General features: G+C 44.6%; 1 protein-coding gene across 1 annotated transcript in view; it reads left to right on the plus strand.

Annotated features, from left to right (window-relative positions):
* The window catches only part of LOC310752575 (transient receptor potential cation channel subfamily V member 6-like), a 36,374-nt gene that overhangs the window by 14,045 nt on the left and 4,048 nt on the right, over window positions 1-18,281 (plus strand). The window contains exons 2-14 of the mRNA XM_083593247.1: window positions 270-367; window positions 1,631-1,753; window positions 2,418-2,558; window positions 4,064-4,162; window positions 5,368-5,543; window positions 6,373-6,519; window positions 11,515-11,727; window positions 12,815-12,901; window positions 13,717-13,793; window positions 14,611-14,776; window positions 15,540-15,606; window positions 16,587-16,855; window positions 17,568-17,674. Coding sequence (XP_083449373.1) covers window positions 270-367; window positions 1,631-1,753; window positions 2,418-2,558; window positions 4,064-4,162; window positions 5,368-5,543; window positions 6,373-6,519; window positions 11,515-11,727; window positions 12,815-12,901; window positions 13,717-13,793; window positions 14,611-14,776; window positions 15,540-15,606; window positions 16,587-16,855; window positions 17,568-17,674 — 1,770 coding nt within the window. The remainder of the gene's footprint in view (window positions 1-269; window positions 368-1,630; window positions 1,754-2,417; window positions 2,559-4,063; window positions 4,163-5,367; window positions 5,544-6,372; window positions 6,520-11,514; window positions 11,728-12,814; window positions 12,902-13,716; window positions 13,794-14,610; window positions 14,777-15,539; window positions 15,607-16,586; window positions 16,856-17,567; window positions 17,675-18,281) is intronic.

The following is an 18,281-nucleotide window of genomic DNA, read 5'->3' on the forward strand; positions in this document are numbered from 1 at the left end:
TGCAGAACCTGATAAGACTCTTCATTTGCCATATGGATTGTTGTTTTTTGCTCCTCTCATTTGACAGATTCTGGATTTCTGCAAACACCACAGGATCATACCTATTATTACTATTATTATTCCTTCCCTCTCACACCCTTTCCTTCCATCCTTGTGAAGAGAGCATATGCTGCCAGCCCCCATAACTAATCTTGAACTTCAAGAGCTAATTTCTCACTGGAGCAAAATGTGAATAGTTTTTTTCTTCTTTCTTTCTCTCTCACCTGTAGGATCTGGGAGACTCCACTCCTCCTGGCTGCCAAGGAGAACAATGTCCAGCTCATCAGGAAATTGATCTCGGATGGTTCCTGTGACGTTTTGCAAAGAGGTACTTACGCTAGGGGATGTGGGTGGTGCTGTGGGTTAAACCACAGAGCCTGGGGCTTGCTGATCAGAAGGTCGGCGGTTCGAATCCACGCAACGGGGTGAGCTCCTGTTGCTCGGTCCCAGCTCCTGCCAACCTACCTAGCAGTTCGAAAGCACATTAAAGTGCAAGTAGATAAACAGGTACCGCTCTGGCGGGAAGGTAAACGGCGTTTCTGTGCGCTGCTCTGTTTGCCAGAAGCGGCTTAGTCATGCTGGCCACACGACCCGGAAGCTGTATGCCAGCTCCCTTGGCCAATAAAGTGAGATGAGCACCACAACCCCAGAGTCGGTCACGACTGGACCTAATGGTCAGGGGTCCCTTTATCTTTACCTTTGCTTATCCTAGACCCCTACCAATGAGAGCGGTGCATGGTCCACTGAAGAGCCACATTAAATTGCCTTGACCTGTCATAGAATCAAATAATTTTAGAGTTGGAAGGGACCATGAGGGTCATCTAGTCCAAGCACCTGCAATGTTTTAGCTTTGGTTCTGTCCAATGGAATTGGTACTGCAGCCTAGTTTGTACTATCTAGGCTGGTGTCCTAAGGCGAGCCACTTCTCAAATACCCCATATCACTTGGGTACATTCCTTATCTTTATTTATAGTTACAAGCCATACTAGAGGGATAGGGGAAGCAGCCTCCCCTTTTTTGGTCACATGGCCACCACGTTCACAAAGTGAGGGCCAGAGAGTCTAATTTTCACAACAAAAGGGGACATATGTGCGGGTGGGGGGGGACTGAACCGTCCCTTGTCCCCTGCCTGTCCCAAATGAGACGTAGCCAATGTGGTGCCCTCCAAATGATACTGGATTACAGCTCCAGAAAGCATGGCCAAAGGTCATGGATGATGGAAGTTGTAGTCCAAAAGGGCAAGGATGATGAAAGTTGTAGTCCAACAACATCTTGATGAACACCACATTGACTATCCCAGACTTACAGACACTCTTCTTTCTTCACACCTCTACCAGAGTTTGAGTTGGGAGAAAAGTGTCTGAAACAATGGAATTTGAGGAGGGGAGCGTGTAACTTTGCTCACTCACTCACTCACTCACTCACATGTCCCCTTTTCACTATAAAAATCAGAACTTTTCATCCACCCACGGGCTTAAATGTGAACAAGTCAGGCACCTGGAATGCATAGCTCTCGCTGTCGTGATGTCTAACTCAGCCCCAAGTGCAGCTCAGTCTTAGGTGACTTTTGTGGTTCCCTTGTCCTGTGCAGGAGCAGTGGGGGAGACAGCCCTGCACATAGCTGCTCTCTATGATAACACGGAAGCTGCAGAGGTGCTCCTGGAGCTGGCTCCAGAACTGATTAATGAAAAGATGACGTCAGAACTCTATGAAGGTAATTGCTGTCAAAATGCAGATTGCAATTCGAATAGAAAAAGATGAGCAGTTATAATATTTGCAAACTCATATCATAATGTGAAATGGATAACAACAGACAAAATGCATGTATGACAATGAGTGGAAGTTTGTTCTTTTGCTTTTGCAATAGCTGATAAAGGGTAGTGCAGAAGAAGTGCAGCGGAAATGGTTTTATGGAGAGATGGAAATCCCAAATACAGGATTCAAAAGACGTGCATAATTATTTTTCTCATTAAATAAATCCTCTGAAGCATGGGGTGGAATTCAGTGTTGTGCACTTCCAATTGTTCTGTTTGTGAAAGCATTTCAGACTGCCAGATGGAAGGATCTCCCTCTCTCCTCCACCCCATGTGTTGATCCAAGGGGTTCTCTTAACTCCTCAAGCAAATTTGGGGGGTGCAGGAGGAGGAAAGGGGGGAAGCCCCCTTGCACAAATGCAATTCCTTTAGTAGCGATCTGTTGATAGGGCTGGTTAGGTGAAACTTACCCATGTTGTTTTTTAATGGCTCTGAAAAACAAAATGTTGCTATCAAGTCTGCTAGCATTTGACAGAGTAACACTCCCAAAGGATCGGTGCAGAGAATGTCCTGGTGCGAGTCTTTAATGGAAGGTTTGCTTTGTTTGTTTAATGTGAATTGCAGGACAAACACCTCTCCACATTGCAGCGATCAATCAGAATATAAACCTAGTGAAATGTCTGGTCAAGAAAGGGGCTCACATCTCCACTCCTCGAGCAACAGGACTCTTCTTCAGGCGCAACCCCAAAAGCCTCTTCTACTTTGGTATGATTTTTCATCGGCTGCTCTAGAGAACAAGATTGCTTCTGGTAGCAGGAGAAATGTTGTGCCCCCAAGGTTTAGCAGAGCTTTCCAAACTGTGTGTCTTGACACGTTCATGTGTTGTGTGAACACTCCCCACACTCCTCCCAGGGCTGGAAAGGGATTAGTTTAACCTCCGGTTTGCTAGTAAAACAAGGATGGCTGCTGAATCTCTCCTGGAAGAGTGTTCCACAGCATAGGACCAGCAGCACTGAATGCCCAACTCCTAGTGGAGGTCAATCGGGCTTCTGTAATGTGGGGGACAATTTGGTGCCTCTCTTCAAAACCAGCACCCCAAGCAAGTTCAGACAGTGGCTCTGCCCTTCACATCTAGAATTGCCATTTAGCAACAAGCAATAGATTTCCTAAGGGACACGGGTGGCGCTGTGGGTTAAACCACAGAGCCTAGGACTTGCTGATCAGAAGGTCGGCGATTCAAATCCCCGCAACGGGGTGAGCTCCCGTTGCTCGGTCCCTGCTCCTGCCAACCTAGCAGTTTGAAAGCACGTCAAAGTGCAAGTAGATAAATAGGTACCGCTCCGGTGGAAAGGTAAATGGCGTTTCCGTGTGCTGCTCTGGTTCGCCAGAAGTGGCTTAGTCATGCTGGCCACATGACCGGAAGCTGTACACCGGCTCCCTCGGCCAATAAAGCCAGATGAGCACCGCAACCCAGAGTCGGCCACGACTGGACCTAATGGTCAGGGGTCCCTTTACCTTTACTTAATATATTTCCTAGTAATGTTGGTGCGACATCTATGGCTGTAATAATGCCCAATTCATACAGACAAGTCACCAAGTGATGAGACAAAACACCCTTGACACCAGTTGCATTGAATAAGAAAGAAAGACAGTTAGACAGACAACACTGTCCCAGACATAAAAACCAACTTGTTCCAGACAAAATTCTCTTCCAGCCCCAATTACAAATGGAATGACTATTTAAATCTCAGCCTGATACCTCCCCGACCCACACCTCCAATGATCTGCTTTGTTGAGATAAGGATTTCCCCCCTTCATGCTGCTAGATAGAACCATTACAGATGCATAAATGTCCCACAGCAGGCACAATCTTAGAAGAGGCATTCTCTGCATGAAAAAGGAGGAATGTCTCTTCTAAGAAGGCAGCCATCACCTACAGCTTTTGTAACCACCTGTATCTTCTGTGTGATTAATCAGGGGGCACCTTATTAATGAATGAAAAAATTAGTCTAACCAGACTTTGCCAACTTGGTGCCTTCCAGATGTTTTGGACCACAACTCCCATCATCTCCAGCCATCAGGTGCTCCTGAGGATGATGGGAACTGTAGTCAAAACATCTGGAGGCCACCAGGTTGTCAAACGCTGGTTCAACCAATGAGCCAGCCAAATGTTGTAGCCTTAATTACTAAACTTCAGGGAAATATCCCCTCCCCCTCCAAAGGCTTGGGTCTTGTTTTAATCCTGTTTTGTCCCTTATATTCATCTTCAGGGGAGCATATTTTATCCTTTGCCGCCTGCACAGGAAATGAGGAAATTGTGAGCCTCTTGGTGGAAAATGGAGCCGATATCAGGGCACAAGATTCTCTAGGTAAGAGACCTGCAGTCAGAAGGAGAATTAATTTCTTCTTTGTAGTAAAATGGGCAATTTTTTTTATTTTTTTTGGTTGATCATGGTAGAAGCCAATGAGTTAAAATTTGAGGTGGAAGACATCTGCAAACGCACCCATAAGCTGGACAAATCACACCTCCACCATTCCTTGTCTAAGAAAGAGGGTTGTTATTAGATTAAGACATGCATTGCTATAATGACTGCATGCTTTTAACTGATTCATGGATCAGGAAATTATATATACATACCAGCCCCTCAATACTAATTAGCCTTAAGCTGATTAAACAATCTATGACCTTTTAAACTGGGGTGGTATTGTTTTCGTTTGTTACTATGTTCTGTATTTTTGTGTTTTAATAATGTAAACCGCCCTGTGAGCCTTGGATGAAGGGCAGAATAGAAATGTAATTAAATAAATAAAATAAAGCAGCATATCACAAAAGTGTTCATATACTGAGGGGGTGGTAATTTTATATGTGTATATTTGCCCGATCACTGAACCAATTACAAGTGTGTGACGAATGACCAATAGCCCATTATTAGACAAAGGATGATGCAGGTGAAATTTATCTTGTTTATGAAGTGGATTTTTCTTTACAATTTTAATTCTAGTTTCTATTCTTTCTTAAAAAGGACATTTTTAATGCATTATTTTTCATTGCCTGTGACATACCACAGCTGAAATATTCTCAAAAAAAAAAAAATGCCAGCTGGTGCTCAGTGCTCAACCATAATCTTTAAAATTGGCCCCATCAGTTTAACATTGATTTAATCAAATACTGTATTTTTTGCTGTATAAGACTCACCTTTTCCCTCCTAAAAAGTAAGAGCAGATGTGTGTGCGTCTTATGGAGCGAATGCAGGCTGCACAGCTATCCCAGAAGCCAAAACAGCAAGAGGGATCGCTGCGCAGCGAAAGCAGCGATCCCTCTTGCTGTTCTGGCTTCTGGGATTCAGATTTTTTTTTTCTTGTTTTCCTCCTCCAAAAACTAGATGCGTCTTATGGTCTGGTGCGTCTTATAGAGCGAAAAATACGGTACATCCATTGGTTTAAATCACTCCTGAGCAGAGCTTTCACTTTACTAAATAATCTGATATTAGCACAGTAAGCATTACCACTCAACTGCTGTGTTTCATAACTTCAGTTCCCTGAATATGGTTCTCTTATGCTGTTTCCATTTCAGGTAACACTGTTCTTCATGTCCTGGTACTTCAACCCAACAGGACCTTTGCCTGCCAGATGTACAGTCTGCTGCTTGCCTACGACAAACGAGAGGCTGGGCTGGGACCTCTCGACTTGATCCAAAACCACGAAGGCCTCACTCCATTCAAACTGGCTGGAGTCGAGGGCAACACTGTGGTGAGCACACAGTCCGACTAATCAATGTGGGAGACACCTTGAAGGGGAAAACAAGTTATTTTAAAGCAAATGGAAATTCAAACTTGTGGCCACATGTAGAAAAATTATTTGCACAACCAATAAATTCTAGTGATTTGCGGATCCCCTTTCCTACCTCACTCCAGTTTGCAAAACTGGGTTGGTAAACAAGATCATTGCAAAACAACTATTCTGAAATGTGTAAAGGTAAAGGGACCCCTGACCATTAGGTCCAGTCGTGGCCGACTCTGGGTTGCGGTGCTCATCTGGCTTTATTGGCCGAGGGAGCCGGTGTACAGTTCCGGGTCCTGTGGCCAGCATGATAAAGCCGCTTCTGGCGAACTAAAGCAGCGCATGGAAATGCTGTTTACCTTCCCGCCGGAGCGGTATCTATTTCTCTACTTGCACTTTGAGATGCTTTTGAACTGCTAGGTGGGCAGGAGCAGGGACCGAGCAATGGGAGCTCACCCCGTCATGGGGATTTGAACCGCCGACCTTCTGATTAGCAAGTCCTAGGCTCTGTGGTTTAACCCACAGCGCCACCCGCGTCCCTCTGAAATGTGTACAGTAGATTATTTATGCACCGGGCTTGGCTTCCAGGTTTGCTCATGCCCAATTAGGTGAATGAGTACAAAAATTTCAAAGGTAGCTGTGTTTCATCAGTTGAAATATTGTTTCAGGAAGTGCAAATTAGGTAGGTTTCGGGGTCAATGATTTTTCACCCAAATGACAACAATAAGCTCTGCCCCCCAACCCAAACAGTCCAGCACCAAGTCTTGGATTTTCTGTAACCCTTGCTGTCTTTCTTCAGATGTTCCAGCACCTTATGCAGAAGCGAAAGCACGTGATGTGGTCCTTTGGGCCCATTAACAACATTTTCTACGACCTCACGGAAATTGACTCCTGGAACGAAGACCAGCCTTTTCTAGAGCTTATTGTCTCAACCAAGAGAAGAGAGGTACTGTGGAGCTCAGATACTTTTTTTTTTTGGTCTTTGTGGAAAAGAGGACTTGTGCTGGTATTATGGAAGGAGCAATCTGAGTGGTCCTTATCCCAGCTGTTCGTACAATCCACAGTGTTTAGGACTTCCTTGGCCAGCTGATGAAAGGAAGAAGGAGGAAAAGTGGTGGGATTCCAGAACAGGATTTGCATCACGGACTTCAACTTTGTGGGACAGAGTGAAAGAATGCAGCCTTGCACTGCAAATACACAAACTGTCCGTTGGAACATTGCTGAAGCTGCAGGTGACAGTGTAGCTTTCCAGGCTAAATGGGCTGTGCGCTTTTCTGTTTTCTCAGTAAAATTAATTAGGCTGTAATACACACAATATTGGCTACCAAAGCATTACAAGGTTTGAGCAGTTTGTATTGATGGAGATGTTTTTTTAATGTCCAGAAATACCAACTTGGGAAAGGACAGAATTATGCGTTACCGGCATGCAGAGCTCTTTAATATATATATATATTTCTGAATTTCAAACATTTACAATTTAATACATACAGTGGTACCTTGGTTCTCGAACTTAATCCGTTCTGGGAGTTCGTTTGACTCCCGAAACCATTCGAAAACCAAGGCGCAGCTACTGATTGACTGCAGGAGCTTCCTGCACTCAATCGGAAGCCGCATTGGACATTTGTCTTCCAAAAAACATTTGCAAACAGGAACACTTCTGGGTTTGCAGTGTTCGGGAGCCAAGCTGCTCAGGAACCAAGGTACCACTGTACTTTCCAGATACACATTCGTTTCACATTCGACTTCCCCTCTACCCCCTCCATGGTTTTCCCCGTAATTTCTAAAATTGCTGCATATTATTAATATTCTGTACCTTATCTTTTCCACACCATTCTCCAACAAGTATTCAACTGCTGCTCTTCATTAAAATCCTACCTGCGTTTTTACATGTTCACAACAATTCTTTAAATATTCAGCAAAAGGTTTCCACTCCTCCTTAAAGTCTGCCTCTTCTTGATCTCTTAATTTCCATCATTAAATTTGCCAATTCGGCATGGCATGCAGAGCTCTTTTTCAAACAGATAGGCGTGCTTCCTTGCTTTATGTTGCTTTCCCTCTCAGAACAGAATTCTAGAGATATCATAGCAAAGTTCAGTGCTTTCTTCAAGGCAAAAGAAAAAAAGTCTGTTTCGAAAGGTCTCAAGTACCTCTAAGGATTACAGGAGTATCCAGCAGGAGTAGCCTCTGCACAGTAGCCTTCAGCCTGTAGCAAGCTGGCTCTGTGTCCTCTATGGCTTCCAGCCTTCATTAGGAAGGGAATGGCAGTTGTGTATTCTGGGGCTTTGCAATCTATCTCAAAGTGTAAGTTGCATTGTGGAATATTCTTAAAGATCCAAGAAGCTGCCTCAAATGCTCGCATTACTAATTGCAGTGGATTCGGTGGGATAATGAAGCCTTAATGCACACACATCTAGCCTCATGAAACTTGGGCAATTTAGCTTCATTAGTCCTTTCTCTTCCTGTTTGTTTTCCTCCTCCCACTGCAAACTGCTTCTACCCCTCTGGCCTCCTAAGAACCCCACTAGATACTGCAACCTTCCTTTTTCCCCAGGATGCCCATCATTCAGTATACAGTGGTACCTCGGGTAACAGATGTTTCAGGTTACAGACTCCACTAACCCAGAAATATTACCTCGGGTTAAGAACTTTGCTTCAGGATGAGAACAGAAACCGTGCTCCGCAGGCAGCGGGAGGCCCCATTAAAGTGGTACCTCAGGTTAAGAACAGTTTCAGATTAAGAACGGACCTCTAGAACGAATTAAGTTCTTAACCAAAGGTACCACTGTATGCTGTTGGGAAGCTGCAGCAGGGCTAGGTTGGCTGCTAGGGCTAGACTGTCACTTTTCATATGATCCAGAATCTTCCCGTGAGTAAAATTCAGAAGCGGAAGTGCAGGTTTGGTTAGAGGCAGTGCATTAGATTTGGCCTCTGAGCCTGAAAACACAGTAATGACAAGGGCTCCCAAACTGCAAAGCCATTGAGAATAGCCAATTATTCTGAATCCTCGGCCACTGATTTACTGAAAACCCCTTTTGAAAAATGTGTGTGTGTGTGTGTGTATTATGACCTTTGCAAACTGCAGCTTCTTAAGACTACAGCTCAGTCATACACTACATGCTTTGTAGTCCAAATTTCCCAGGTTTGAACTCTGGCAATGCAGCTCTGTTGCTCCCAAAAAAGAAATGGTTTGCCTGTTAAGACTTTGCAAACCCTGCTGTGAAAGTTCCATATGCTGCTTGGCAGTCTTCCCATTAAATTCTATGGCTTGCTTACTACATGGGAAATACTCCTCGCACAATAGGCCTGTTAAATGGCTTTGTGGCAGCAACTGTTATCAACCAGCTCGCCTGTATGATTTGGGACATTTGACGTCACCGTACCTTAGTTTCTTTTTTTGACCTGTTTGCACTGTCATAAACATGAAATGGCATTATGGAACGTGGTTGGAAGCACATTCACATATGCAGTCTTTGACTACACCCAAATGTCACATATGTAGTCTTTGACTACACCCAACACTGCAGCACGCCGCTCTGGCTTGCACAATGCCGTCCTTCTTTCCCTTTCTTTTTCATTATAGGTTTGTTTCAGATCTCCTATGCATTTAGAGCTATAACTAGCCCCAGAGAGTACCGTATTTTTTGCTCTATAAGACTCACCTTTTCCCTCCTAAAAAGTAAGGGGAAATGTGTATGTGTCTTATGGAGCGAATGCAGGCTGCGCAGCTATCCCAGAAGCCAGAACAGCAAGAGGGATCGCTGCTTCTGCTGCGCAGGGATCCCTCTTGTTGTTCTGGCTTCTGAGATTCAGAATATTTTTTTTCTTTTTTTCCTCCTCCAAAAACTAGGTGCGTCTTATGGTCTGGTGCATCTTATAGAGCAAAAAATACAGTAATTTTACGCCCCCATGCACCCTCTGCTGCTTCATACTTCATTTATAGGATTTGCCTCTGAGCATAAATTACAAATCCTAGATACCACCCATGGGTAAACGTCGGCCTGTACTGTATACACATCAGCACAATTTCATGTTTTAACAGTAAACTGGAGTCCCTGCCACATGATTTTGGACTTTGTTTCCCTATTTAATCCCTGCAAACAGTATAAATCCAGATTAAATGGTGGAAATGATATGACATGGCATTTTGATGCCATGGCATTTTGATATGCACAAAAGCTGCACAAAACATGCACAGTATCCAACAACGAAGGGATACTGATCTTGTGCATAGGATATAGCCAGTTGGACTGATGGTTTTGCACAAAACCTGCTTGGATTAGCAACACTTAGCAGTAAACTGCCATGTGGAAGTGCCTGCTTCCACCGTCCCTCTCTCCCATCTACCTGCCCCTGTCCTAGGTTGCCTCTCTTTTATTAAATTAATTTCTCATGGCAAGGTAGCAGGTCTCTTGCAATCACCAGCACATAACAAAGGTATTATCTGGCATCCCCATTGAAGTATGTGTCGTACAGCTCTTTGGGCCTATCTATTAATGACATCAGTTGCTAGCAGAAGTCACGAGACGCTATAATCCCATTTTCCACATTGTTCTGTAAACATTTTCCACTTTCCCTCCCCTGTTCTACCTTTTTGGCACCTATATTATTGTAAATCTTGGGTGGCGGTTTCAGATAAGCAAAGTTGCATTTATGCTGGCTGTTAAAACTCCAATAAAAAAAGATTTCCTTCGCAGCCTGGTGAGCAAACTTCCCCACCTCTGTGTTCCATCCTCCCTTTTATAGCTAACTTTATATGCCTTCTGTTCACAGCAACATGTTTGCCATTGAAGGCCTCTTTTCCCTGGATGAGGAACCTGTGGCCTTCCAGATGTTGTTGCGTTCCAGCTCCCTTCGACCCCAGCCAGCGATTCTAATGCTTAGGGATGGTGGGATTTGGAGGCTAGCAACACCCAGAGGACCACAGGCTCCCTAGCCCTGACCTATGACCCTTTAACTCTCCCCCACCTTTTTAAAAATCCCTTGCCACTCTTGTTCACTTTCTTGGCCCACCAGGAAATGTCGTAATATGTCTACTTAGGGTTCCTTTCAGCAGGGAATGGTGACTTAAGATATAAAGCTAAATCCTTCAAAGAAGAGGCAGAATTTGAGTGTTGCGAAGGGCAAAGAATAACGCAATCTAGGTGTTGTGGCAGAGAGCTTCCCCTTTAAGCAGAAAAAGGCAGAGTTCTTCATATCTGCGCCCCCCACCTCTACCTACAGCCATCTAATCTGCTCTCTGTTGCACCAGGACATATACACACAACCACTCAAGACTAGGGATGGAATGAACTGTCCATTTAAATTTTCCTAGTTTCTCATTTGCCCAAGCTACAATTCAGTTTTCTTATGTTTTGCAGCAGTTTGAAAATCATCAGCGTTTTAGGGTGAATTTCTCCTAATAAACGCATTTCTATATGCAGTTTTGACTTGTGTACACCTTTTTGCAAGCTATTTCCCCTGAGTGAATGCATTTTTTGTATGTTAACTTCCACTAGCGTCTTAATTTTTTTAATGTCCCCCTGATGCATGCATTTTTGTAAACAACTGTCGGTTGGAGAACTCCATCACAAAATTCAGATCAGTGTGGAATTTCAAAGACTGTTTGTACGTTGTTTCAGAAAGTACAGATCTGAGAGATTCAGCTTTAAATGTGAACTGAATCATATTTCTCCTCCATCCCTGTTCAAGACAGATAAGCAGTCTAACCCTTTTGTTCATGCTTTGGAAAGCAGCCCTGCCAAATGTTTGCAGAGATCTGCACTCATTCTCCTCTAAGAATTCGCCCTCACTTGGGATGGAAAGGAGAGAGAGAGAAGGAGAGAGAGAGCTTTGTGGAGATACATTTTTTGTAGAAATGTGTTTCTTCCATCCTCCCTTCAAACTGTGTCCCAGTAAGAAATGTCTTTTGGAGCTAAACTCAATCTCTGCTTCTTCCCAACAGGCTCGTCGCATCCTAGACATCACTCCAGTTAAGGAGCTTGTGAGTCTGAAGTGGAACACTTACGGGCGCCCATACTTCTGCTTCCTGGCATTATTTTATGTCCTGTACATTATCTGCTTCACCATGTCCTGCATTTACAGACCTCTGAAATCACGGTCAGAAAATCAAACAGATGAGCGGGACATGACCATTGCTGTGCAGAAAACGCTGCAGGTGTGTATGTATGTGGTTCCCCCTGTTAAAATTCAATTATTTTTGTTAATAGCCTCTTATATAAATAAACAGGCCTGTTCTATTGGTCCACGTTTCTCAGTGAATCCATGCATGCTGCAAAACGAGGCAGGAACAAATAAAAGAATTAAAAGGGCTTTATACCATTTAAGATTGCAGGTGAGGAAAGCCGTATCTCACTTTTGAAAACATCCATACTTAAAATAAAGGGACGCGGGTGGCGCTGTGGTCTAAACCACTGAGCCTAGGACTTGCCAATCGGAAGGTTGGCGGTTCAAATCCCCGCGACGGGGTGAGCTCCCGTTGCTGTGTCCCAGCTCCTGCCAAGCTAGCAGTTCGAAAGCACGTCAAAGTGCAAGTAGATAAATAGGTACCACTCCAGCAGGAAGGTAAATGGCATTTCCATGTGCTGCTCTGGTTTCACCAGAAGTGGCTTAGTCATGCTGGCCACATAACCCGGAAAAACTGTCTGTGGACAAACGTCAAGCACCGCAACCCCAGAGACATTCGCAAGTGGACTTAACTGTCAGGGGTCCTTTACCTTTTAATACTTAAAATAACTACCATAGCAGAGACACAGCTAGGCTGGAACCTTTCTCCCTGAAGTTCCACATTTTGAAAAATTGCATCTCCCCACCTGGAGCCTGAAATGGCAGCAATCCACTCTTCCATCTCAGGAAGTTTATTGCCTTGTCTTGCATCTATCGCCATAGGAAGAATTTGGAGATGGCAAAGAGATAATCCAGGAAACCCAGGTGCATTCCAACTATGTATTTATCCATGTAAAAGTTTATTGGTGTGGTCTTTTTAAAGTTATTAATTGTGCCTGCAAAGTGCAAAGTAAACAACGTTTATAAACTTTCAAAGCTGAAACAAGAACAGAAAGAAAACAGAAGAATATGAATACAAAGCAATGTAAAAAACAAAACCCTATTTTTTTTAAGATGCCCAGAAGCAATGGGGGGAAATCAAGGGTTGAGCCTTTCCAAGTTCAATGTGTCGCTTTTTCAGGGCTTTCTCGTCTCCTTATTCGTTCACTAACCAGTCGTCCTTTCTTCTCTGTTTTTAGGAGTCCTATCAGATATATGAAGATCATCTCAGGCTGGTGGGGGAGCTGATCACTGTGATAGGAGCCATGGCAATTTTGCTCCTCGAGGTGAGGAAAACCAGCAACAGCTATTGTTCAAACAAAACCAAAACCAGTCCAGGAGCTCCCTCTTCCATTTGGGTCGGCACTGAACCGTTGTGCTTCAATAGAGCATATCTAGATTACAAAATTTTGAAACCAGTTCAGTTGTCAACACTTCCTCCAGAAAACCACGGGCCCTGTAGTTTGGCCCAAGCACTTCCAACTGCTAGCAAACAACAGTGCAAACTATACATGACTTGATTACTATAATCAGCAGCTACCTATCTTGCAGACTGAAAGAAGGCAATCCAACTTGTTGTTGATTTTATGCACTGAGTCAAATATAGTTTGTGGTATTTATGCTGCCTGTTTGGAAGTGTTTGGCCAATACACCCCAAATTTCTAGAGTAGATTCTACCTTGCCACTACTATCCATGTGATCTATGCTTGACTTTATTCAATAGACTCGGGGAAGCTTATATTTTAAAATTACTTATTTTGGGGACCATATCACTTCCACAACAGATCTTAATCTCCTCCCTAACACACTTTGACCCTTAAACTGGTACCTAGGATACGGAAAAGCCCAAGGTGTTGGTGGTGGTGTTGTTATATACCACCATTTACCAAAAGATCCCAGGACGTTGTACAACATTAAGAACACATTTTATGGAGCATAATAATAATTACATAATATAAAGCATAATAATAGGCAGCATAATAAAAAAGTAATCATAATGAGGGTAGGCTGCTGGGCTGGACCAAATGGCTATGAGGGCACAAGTAGCTCCAGCTCTGGGTGAAAAACAGCTGTTCCTTTCTAACTGGCGCAATTGTTTCAGATTCCAGATATTCTAAGAGTTGGAGCCACTAAGTATTTTGGACGAACCATTCTGGGAGGACCTTTCCACATCATCATGTGAGTCTCTACATCTCCAAAACTCATAAAAACCCTCCTTTACTAACCTGCTCTCTGTCTCTTATTCCCCATCATCCCACCCCTTTTATGGGCTTCTTCTATCCCAGATCTCTTTCTTTGGAAATCTCTCTCAGAGCGTCACAACTAACATTTTCTGCCTGAAGTCAAAATGTGAGTGAATTAGTCAGTTTTATTCCTCAGCTGGTAGTTCTGAGGAATTTCGAGAGAAGCTAGTCTCTCAAGAGGACGCAGCGATAGCCTCTAGGTTGTTCGCTGGGTTTTCCCTAGAGTAAAATCTACCTCCATTCTTTCCCCTCTATCTTTTCACGCTAGATCCCTCCCAAGCAGACGAAGGCTGCGTCAAGGGGGCGAACTCCTCCTCTGGGCCTGTCTGACCCATTGCTCAGCCATGTGCAGCATTCTTCTTGATCAAGATGTCAGAGGGGGAGACTACCCCGCAGGACTGGGACTGTCCTGCCACTGTGTAGCAGGGCCAACCCCTGATTCCTCTGTGCCTGAGTCTGCACTCACATTGTGACTCTCAGCTTCTAAGCCTTTCCTGGAAGGCTCTCCTTCTCCTGCCCCCTCTTGATTGCTCAATCCCCTGCTTCTAGCACCTCCCCGCTTGTCCCTTCTACAGACTGCTCTTCAGTGTTCCACCACCAGGATCTGGGATCCAAGTTGTCTTCTTCTGTGCCCTCCTTGGGGGGCTCTTGGATGGGCGGCTCCCACCACTCTTCCTCATCCAGCCAGTCCCTGACAGCGGGATAACCACGTGTAGGTGTCCACATTCCTGATCGTACCATTTCCTTTGCAGCATCGTGTATGCATGTTTGATCCTGGTGACCATGGTAATGCGACTCACAAGCACCGATGGAGAGGTGGTACCCATGTCCTGTGCCTTGGTTCTGGGCTGGTGCAACATCATGTATTTCGCTCGAGGGTTTCAGATGCTTGGCCCCTTCACAATTATGATACAGAAGGTGAGGAATGCCAGCGACCTTGTTGCAAATTCAGATACATCAATTCAAGATTCTGTCTCCCATTTGCCTCCTATCTAAACTTCCTTCCAGAAGAATCTGCTGCGTAGAAAGGGCTAAAATGGCTGGCCATGGCAGGAATAGACTCCAAAAGCAGGAGTAAAATGCCTTAAATGCCAACAGGTTTTCCCCCCAAGCCTCCTAAGAGTTGCCATGCTGAATCAGACTAATGGCCTATCTGTTCCAGCAATCTGGAGCTGGCAATTTGAGGGTAGCTGCAGCCTGCTTGGGACGCGGGTGGCGCTGTGGGTTAAACCACAGAGCCTAGGACTTGCCGATCAGAAGGTCGGAGGTTCGAATCCCCATGACGGGGTGAGCTCCCGTTGCTTGGTCCCTGCTCCTGCCAACCTAGCAGTTCAAAAGCATGTCAAAGTGCAAGTAGATAAATAGGTACCACTCTGGCAGGAAGGTAAACAGTGTTTCCGTGCGCTGCTCTAGTTCACCAGAAGCAGCTTAGTCATGCTGGCCACGTGACCCAGAAGCTGTACGCCGGCTCCCTCTGCCAATAAAGCGAGATGAGCGCCGCAACCCCAGAGTCGGTCACAACTGGACCTAATGGTCAGGGGTCCCTTTAGCTTTACCTTTACAGCCTGCGAACCTACCTAGTCTACCTTTAATTGTCCAAACTAGATATTTATTGGGTGGGAAATAACTGTGCTGTGGACAGCTTGGATTTCACAACATCTCATTTCTCTCCTTCCTTTAGATGATCTTTGGAGATCTTATACGCTTCTGTGGCCTAATGGCGGTTGTGATACTTGGCTTTGCATCAGGTAAGACAGAAACGGATGGGTGCATGGAGTGGCCGTGGGGATTCATATCAGTTTTTACTAGGCAAGAATGGAGCTCAGAGGAACTGAGCTTCCAAAGATAGGGTCCCTGAAGGAAGAGGGACAGAGGCAGTGCTAGATTAAGAAGAAGAGATCTGCAGGAAGGATGTAGTGGTGGATGCAGAGAACTGTGTGGAAGGAGTATGGAACTGAGCAAAGACCAAAGGAGGGGGAAAAAGCTGGAGTGGAACCTCACCCTGAGAGAGCAGGGAACTGTGTACTATTGGCATGGAGTCAACAGGCAAGGAAGCTAGGAAAGAGAAGCAAAAGACATGGTGTTAATGTGCCTTCAATAGTGTAGGTTCAGTGACAGTAGATGCAGCCCGTAAGCTGGAAAGTACACAATTTTGGAAAGTGCTGGTTTTGACCCATAAAGCCTTAAACGGCTCAGAAGCACAATACATCAAGGACCACCTCTCTCCGTATGGACCTACCCAGACCCTGAAATCATCCTCTGAGGCCCTTATTCGTGTGCCTCCTCCATGAGAAGCCAGGAGGGTGGTAACACAAGAAAGGGCATTTTCTGCAGTGGCTCCCCGTTTGTCGAACGCTCTCCCCAGAGAGGTTCACCTGGCACCAGGCCAAAAAACATTCCTCTTTAACCAGGCCTTTGGCTGGTGTACATCCGATGCCCTTTTAAAGCGTGTTGTGGAAGGGGGGATTACTGAGTTGTCTTTGTTTTTATTATGTATTTTCTATTTTTTGTATTGTGATTTTATGCTGTGAACTGCTCTGAGATCTATGGGTATAGGGCAGTTATTATTATTATTATTATTATTATTATTATTATTATTACTGCTGCTGCTATTGTTACTAATATTGTTATTGTTAATAGAATGCACCCTGTGCCCTTTCCCTTGACATCTTCTGTAGCTGACCAGCCCTCTTTGTGTCCTTTCTTCCTTTCTTCCTTCCGCCACCAGCCTTTTACATCATCTTCCAGACAGAGGACCCGAATGGTGTGGGCCATTTCTACAACTACCCCATGTCTCTCTTCAGCACCTTTGAACTGTTCCTGACCATCATTGACGGACCTGCCAACTACGAAGTGGACCTACCGTTCATGTTCAGCGTAGTGTACTTTGCTTTTGCCATCATTGCCACTCTGCTCATGCTGAACCTGCTTATTGCCATGATGGGCGACACCCACTGGCGGGTGGCCAGCGAACGGGATGAGCTTTGGAGAGCACAGGTGAGAACATAATGTGAGCATGGCAGAGATTCTAGTGGCACGAGAATGAGAAGTGCCACAAAGGCCACCTCTGCTTGCTTAGCACATGTGCAAATTTACACTGGTTTCAGTCTGGTCTGAGCTCCATGGCTCCCAAGCAAGGAACCCTGGGAATTCTGGTCCTGTAGACAGCCTGGGGATTTCTGAACAAGAATTCTCAGCACTTCAGTCTGCACTTGGTCAAGTTATTGGAGGAAAGCCACAATCCGAAGAGCCAACTTGCCCTGCTATTGAAGGGGGCCGACATCTGATGTCATGCACCACATCCTGTGATGCGCTGACGTGGCACACCATGCCACCACTCAACATTGAGGGGGCCCAGCCCCCTCCTTAAGAATTTCAGGGGGGAGGCAAAGTGCCTCAAAACCCCTCGGCTGGCACGCCTGCCCGGAGTCATGAAACTGGCTTCCTGTAGATTGAGTGTGTAAAAATGGTAGCTATTGATAGTGTCTGCTGCTGCTTCTCTAGCTATGATCTAGATGTTACCTTATAGCTTCATATTACCTCAAATATCACTTCATTAATATTCTTTTTAAAAAAACAGTTGTTCTCCATTATTAATCTGAATTGCATCCAGTAAAGTTTAAAGTTCAGATAATCTGAAACAGATTGCTTTCTGAATACGAACCTGTCAAGTTGAAGGATTGCCCCCTGACCTTCTGTTCTTCTTCAGGTTGTTGCCACTACAGTCATGCTTGAGCGGAAACTCCCACGATGCCTCTGGCCTCGCTCTGGCATCTGTGGGCGAGAGTATGGACTAGGGGACAGGTGGTTTCTCAGGTGAGTCCCTTTTGTCTAGTGCTGTATTTGCATGCAGGAATGAATGAGTTTCATGGCACAGCAATTGCAGCTATGTCTGCCTGTCTGTGTGTCATCTGTCTACCTATCTATCTATCTATCTATATGTATCATGTATCATCTATCTATATCTATCTATCTATCTAATCTATCTATCATCTATCATCTATCATCTATCATCTATCATCTATCATCTATCATCTATCTATCTATCTATCTATCTATCTATCATCTATCTATCTATCTATCTATCTATCATCTATCTATCTATCTATCTATCTATCTATCATCTATCTATCATCTATCACAGGCTTCCTCAACCTTGCCCCTCCAGATGTTTTTGGCCTACAACTCCCATGATCCCTAGCTAGCAGGACCAGCAGTCAGGGATGATGGGAATTGTAGTCTCAAAACATCTGGAGGGCCGAGGTTGAGGAAGCCTGATCTATCATCCATCTATCTATTTATCATCTGTCTGTCTGACTATCTATCCATCTATCTATCCATCTATCTTTCTATCTATCATCTATCTATCTATATCTATCATCTGTCTTCTATTTAATGGCAACATAGGAAGCAGCTAAGTCAG

Source organism: Podarcis filfolensis (assembly GCF_964270895.1).
Source record: "Podarcis filfolensis genome assembly, chromosome: 17".
Classification (NCBI taxonomy): domain Eukaryota; kingdom Metazoa; phylum Chordata; class Lepidosauria; order Squamata; family Lacertidae; genus Podarcis; species Podarcis filfolensis.